A 4,794-nucleotide genomic window follows, 5' to 3' on the forward strand; every position below is an offset into this window, starting at 1 on the left:
GCCTGGCAGGGGAGGGAAGCCAGGGTTCGCTCAGATTGGCCTTTGGGTTGAAGCTAAAGCATCAGCCACCGACATCCAGGTTTCCTCGGGGCATCGTGGATAGGGTCAGCCTCGCACACGGCTCCGCTCCTCCCCCGACCCCAACCCCGATCGTGGGCCAGGATGGCTCTCTCGCCCGTGGTTCCCGCGGAGCTGGGTTTGCAGCCGCGCCGCGGAAGCTCTGGCCGGGCCTGGCCCCTCCTCCTCCCCGGCGAGGCCCAATGGGGCGGCGGCCCCGGCAGCCCCTCCCCGTGGTGTCCGTTGCCCGCGCCCGCCAGGCCCAGCTTTCGCCTGCGGTCACAGCCTGAGGAGCGGCGCGCGGGACCTGCCTGCTCTGCGGGAATGGCCGGCTACCTGCGGGTCGCGCGCGGACTCTGCAGAGCCTCAGGTTCGGGGCCGGCCTGGGCGCCCGCGGCCCTGACACCCCCTACCTCGCGGGAGCAGCAGCGGCGCCACTGTGAGTGCCGAGGGTCCGGGCCCCCCGGCTGCGACGTGGCAGCTTCCAGGCTGGCCTGGGGCGGCGGCGTCGGGCGCACACAGGGCCGGGGGTCACCTTGCCTCGCGCTCCCCCCGCGATCCCCTGCGATCCCTTGAGATGCCCCGCAATCCCCCGCCTGACGCTTCCCGGCAGTGCCCGGCGCCGGGTGGGGACCTGAGGGACGGTGGCAACTGGTGTCCCGGGCGGCGGCCGGTTCTGCGCGCGCGGGGGAGGGGTTGGGGCTGCCTAGTACTCCAGGTATTCCGGGAGGGAGGGGGTCCTGAGAGTCTCCCCGGCCACCCTGCCCTCCTGGAAAGAGCATCTTGGGGGCTGGAGCTACCGGGCAATGGGGAGGGTCGCGGCGCGGCCCCTTTGCAGACAAAGGCTGGGAGGCGCGAGGCTGGCGCTTCCCCTTCCTTTCAGCAGGCGCGCGCTGGCACCAGGCCCACGTGGGCTATTTTTGGAACGTTTTACGCGACAGCTGGAGGAGCGTCCTTTCTAATTTCCCCCTTTTGGTTGCCGCCCCCACCCCACCCCCACCCTTTCGCCTTCATCGGCGCACTTGGGGCTCCATCCTGGGGCCTCTCCTTGACCCGCCTTGGCTGGCTTGTGCGCTCCTTGCCTGGCTCCCTCTCGCAGAGACCTGGCAGCCCGCGCAAAATGCCACTTTACGGAATCGTTCCCACGACTCTGGGTTCCCTTAGCTCCCTGCTTAGGAGAGCAGACAGGAGTCAGATCGTCATAAGCAAGCCTTAGCCCGAGCCTCCGTTACCCACGCGGGCTGCTCTGCCTGGCTTGTGGGCATCGGCCTGCCCCTCATCCTGGCCGCCCAACCCGGCTACAAAAGGTAGGGGATAATGTAGGTCCCTTAGCCCTGTCTGATGCCTGTTGCCATGGAAACCCCTATTTGGGGTTTGGAAATCTGGCCAGGCGCACCTCGTGGTGAGCCAGGAGCGCGAGGAAGAGGGGGTGGGGCCTACCGGCCTTGGCCTGGCCAGAGAAGGTAATGGTTAACCGGATTGGGGGAGCAGCTGACCACAGCCCGGTGTTGGGGAGGCTTGGGTCTAGTCTTACCTCCCCCCGCCAAGGAGAAAGGGGCATGTCTGCTTTTGTACCTCTGGGAATCTGTCTCTGAGGGATCAGCCTACAACTCCTAGGTTCCAAATGCCCCAGGTCCCAAAGATTCCCGTATGGCACACCACCTTCAGCAAAAATATGGTGGAAGTTAGCTACATTCTTTAGTTCTCCCTTGTTTTCTGCCTTGACAGTTAAAAAACAAACAAACACAAACCCCTAAAAGCACACAAACAGGAACACAAAGCCCCTTTTAAGGGGCCTTAATTTGAATACTCACAGAAAAAGCAGTCAGCTTCGGGTCCTTCTAGAATCTCCATGTGGGTTGGTTATTAATGGGGAAAATGCTTGGTGTTTGAGTTGGACATACAGTTTCGGCTCTGCCAGCTTGTTACCTGGCAACGCAGCTGGAGGCAGAATACTTGGCATTCCCCTTGATAACAAGGAAAGAATATTTTTGGGCTAACATAGCCCTGTGTCTTTGCTGCCTGGTAATTCCTGCACGCATCATTTTCTTATTTTGCAACTCCATAGGTTTCCAGCGACTGCTGGGGATGGTTCTGGTAAGTTAGAGCTTTAGAGCCCGGGGCAGTGAGGGTTTCTGATGCTAGTGGGATAACTACTTATCTTGCTTTCCTTTACTCCTAACCCAGGAACTTCTTAATTCTTGCCCCTTAAGTGTGCAGATCTCTCAGCCATGTCAGATAAGGCCCTTGCTGCCCTGTCAGAGATGATTTGGGTGGTGGTGTTTAGGCCCAGTAGATCCTGAAGAAAACTTCTCTGAAATGCCTGGGGCCTGCTCCCAGATCTTCTGTGTGAAGTTGAGGGCTCTTGGGCTGGTTCCATTCAGGTTATGCATGAGGTGCTGGAAACTTCTCTTGGATTACTGGAAGCAGGGGCCTGTGGCCTTCCCTGGGGTTTATACTTGGTAAACCCATGTTAGAAATAGCAGCAGACTGTAAATATTAGTACACTCTAGTTTGTAAGCTTCTCTGGGGCATGGGGCCCATTGCTGGGGAGAGATGTTGCCCATGTACATCTGGTGCAGGCTGCTGGTGAGAAGTCACTGGCCCTGTGTGGTAATGCATCCCAGATGGGTGAGAGGGGAGGAAGCATATTCAGTGAAACAGAAGGTGAGGGCAGGGCAGCCCTGACCAGATGCAGCTGACTTCCACTTGACCTTTATGTCTTTGACACAAGTAATATGCTCCTATTCTGTGCCAGACACCATGCCGGGTGCCGGGGATAGAGCTGGGAATAAAACCAGCAAAGACCTTTTCAAAACCCTTATGGGAACTCAGACAGTAACAAGATAGACATTGACTAGGGTGATATATGGGCACAAGAGTTAAGGAAGGCTAGGAGCCATGGCTCACACCTGTAATCCCAGCACTTTGGGAAGGCCGCAGTGGAAGGATTGCTTGAGGCTGGGAGCTCCAGACCAGCCTGGGCAATATAGTGAGACCCCCTCTCTACAAAAATAAAAAATAAAATGAACCAGGTACGATGGCATGTGTCTGTAGCCTTAGCTATGCGGGAGGACCACTTGAGCCCAGGAAGTCAAGGCTGCAGTGAGCTATGATTGTGCCACTGCACTCTAGCCTGGGTGACAAAGCAAGACCCTGCCTCCTCCCTACCCCCGAAAAAAGTAGAGCTAAGGAGAAATAGGCAAGACCGTTGTGTTCACAGAAGTTTAGATAGGGCAGCCAGCAAAGTCCTCACTGAAGGAATTGCTGAGGAGGGGAGGAAGCAGACCGTTGGGGGAAGAGACTTGCAGATGCCAAGGCCATGATGGAGAAACAGAGAGAATGGTGCAAAGGCTGGCTCAGCAGGCTCCAGGCTGAGTGACAGAATGAGGTTTGGCATGGGTCTGTGGAGGGCTCACAGGCCATTTCTGAGAACTTTGCAGGGTTTTGAGAGGACTGTCATGATCTGATTTCCATCTTATCAGGAGCATTCGGGCTTCGGGGACCTGGCAAGAGAGGATGATGGCTTGGACCTGGATGGTGGCACTGGGGGTGGTGAGGAAGTGGTTGGATTATGTATATAGTTTGAAGGAAGAGCCAATAGTAGGGAAAGGTTCCAATTCAGGAGATTTTACATAAAAATCTAGATACACAGCAGGCACTTACCCATGGAGAGAACGGGCTAGTCTGATGGTGGCTTCTCGTTTTGGTGGTTTGGATGTGGAAGTGAGAGAAGAGAAGGAGGCTGGGCACAGTGGCTCATGCCTATAATCCCAGCACTTTGGGAGGCTGAGGTGGGTGGATCATTTAGGGCAGGGAGTTCAAGACCAGCCTGACCAACATGGTGAAATCCTGTCTCTACTAAAAATGCAAAAATTAGCTGGATGTGGTGGTGCACACCTGTAATCCCAACTACTCAGGAAGCTGAGGTACCAGAATTGCTTGAACCCAGGAGGCAGAGATTTCAATGAGCTGATATCATGCCACTGCACTCCAGCGTGGGTGACAGAGTGAGACTCTGTCTCAAATAAATAAATAAAATAAATTATACAAAATTACTGTCCTGCCTTCTTGAGCCCCTGGGAATTGGAACCTTTCCCCACTCTCTGATCCTTTGCTGGGGACATGCTGGTGAGCAGCCTCTCTGCTGAGAGCCACATGGGCAGGATTGTGGGGGAAGCAGTTATGCCTGGGGCTGGCTGCCGGCAGATGGACCTCTAGCCTCCAGTTGGGAGCAGCAAGGAGCCAGGGATGGGTTTTGAAATCCTTACTTGGTACTGGGTGCTAGGAGCCCCAAACAGGGAGGAGAGTTGGCCTAATGGGCCTCTGGTGACTGGTGTAATTCCATCCTGCACTCTCGCCAAGAAGACAGTGTTTGTGCAATGCATCAGCTGAAGATTCATGGTGGCTGTCACTTCGGCGGTTTTCAGGGAGGCCTAGCTGCTGCTCCTTGTATTTCAGGTAGCTTGTCGCCACTTGTCTCCCAGAGAAAGGCAGACCATGGCTGTGTCTTCACCATACAGGCTGAATAGCAGACAGGGTGTCTCTACCAGACAGGTGTCTCAAACTTCAGTGCCCTTGGGCACACTGAAGGGCACTTGGCTGTCATGGAATGAAGGGAGAGGCCGTCCTCAGCCCAGCCCATCCTTGCCACGGGTGAGTGCATACTGCGTATCTAGATTTTTGTTTTGTCTTGTTTTTTTTTTTTTTTTTTTTTTTTTTTTTTTTTTTTTTTTT

At 55.5% G+C, this 4,794-nt stretch overlaps 1 protein-coding gene across 1 annotated transcript in view; it reads left to right on the forward strand.

Moving 5' to 3' along the window:
* The first annotated feature begins 249 nt into the window (after window positions 1-249).
* IDH2 (isocitrate dehydrogenase (NADP(+)) 2) overlaps window positions 250-4,794 on the forward strand; it is a 16,189-nt gene continuing 11,644 nt past the window's right edge. Inside the window, exon 1 of the mRNA XM_032263853.1 lies at window positions 250-496. Coding sequence (XP_032119744.1) covers window positions 382-496 — 115 coding nt within the window. The 5' untranslated portion in view covers window positions 250-381. The remainder of the gene's footprint in view (window positions 497-4,794) is intronic.

This window comes from Sapajus apella, unplaced genomic scaffold (assembly GCF_009761245.1).
Source record: "Sapajus apella isolate SASKATOON/1434 unplaced genomic scaffold, GSC_monkey_1.0 scaffold139, whole genome shotgun sequence".
NCBI classification, from domain to species: Eukaryota; Metazoa; Chordata; class Mammalia; order Primates; family Cebidae; genus Sapajus; species Sapajus apella.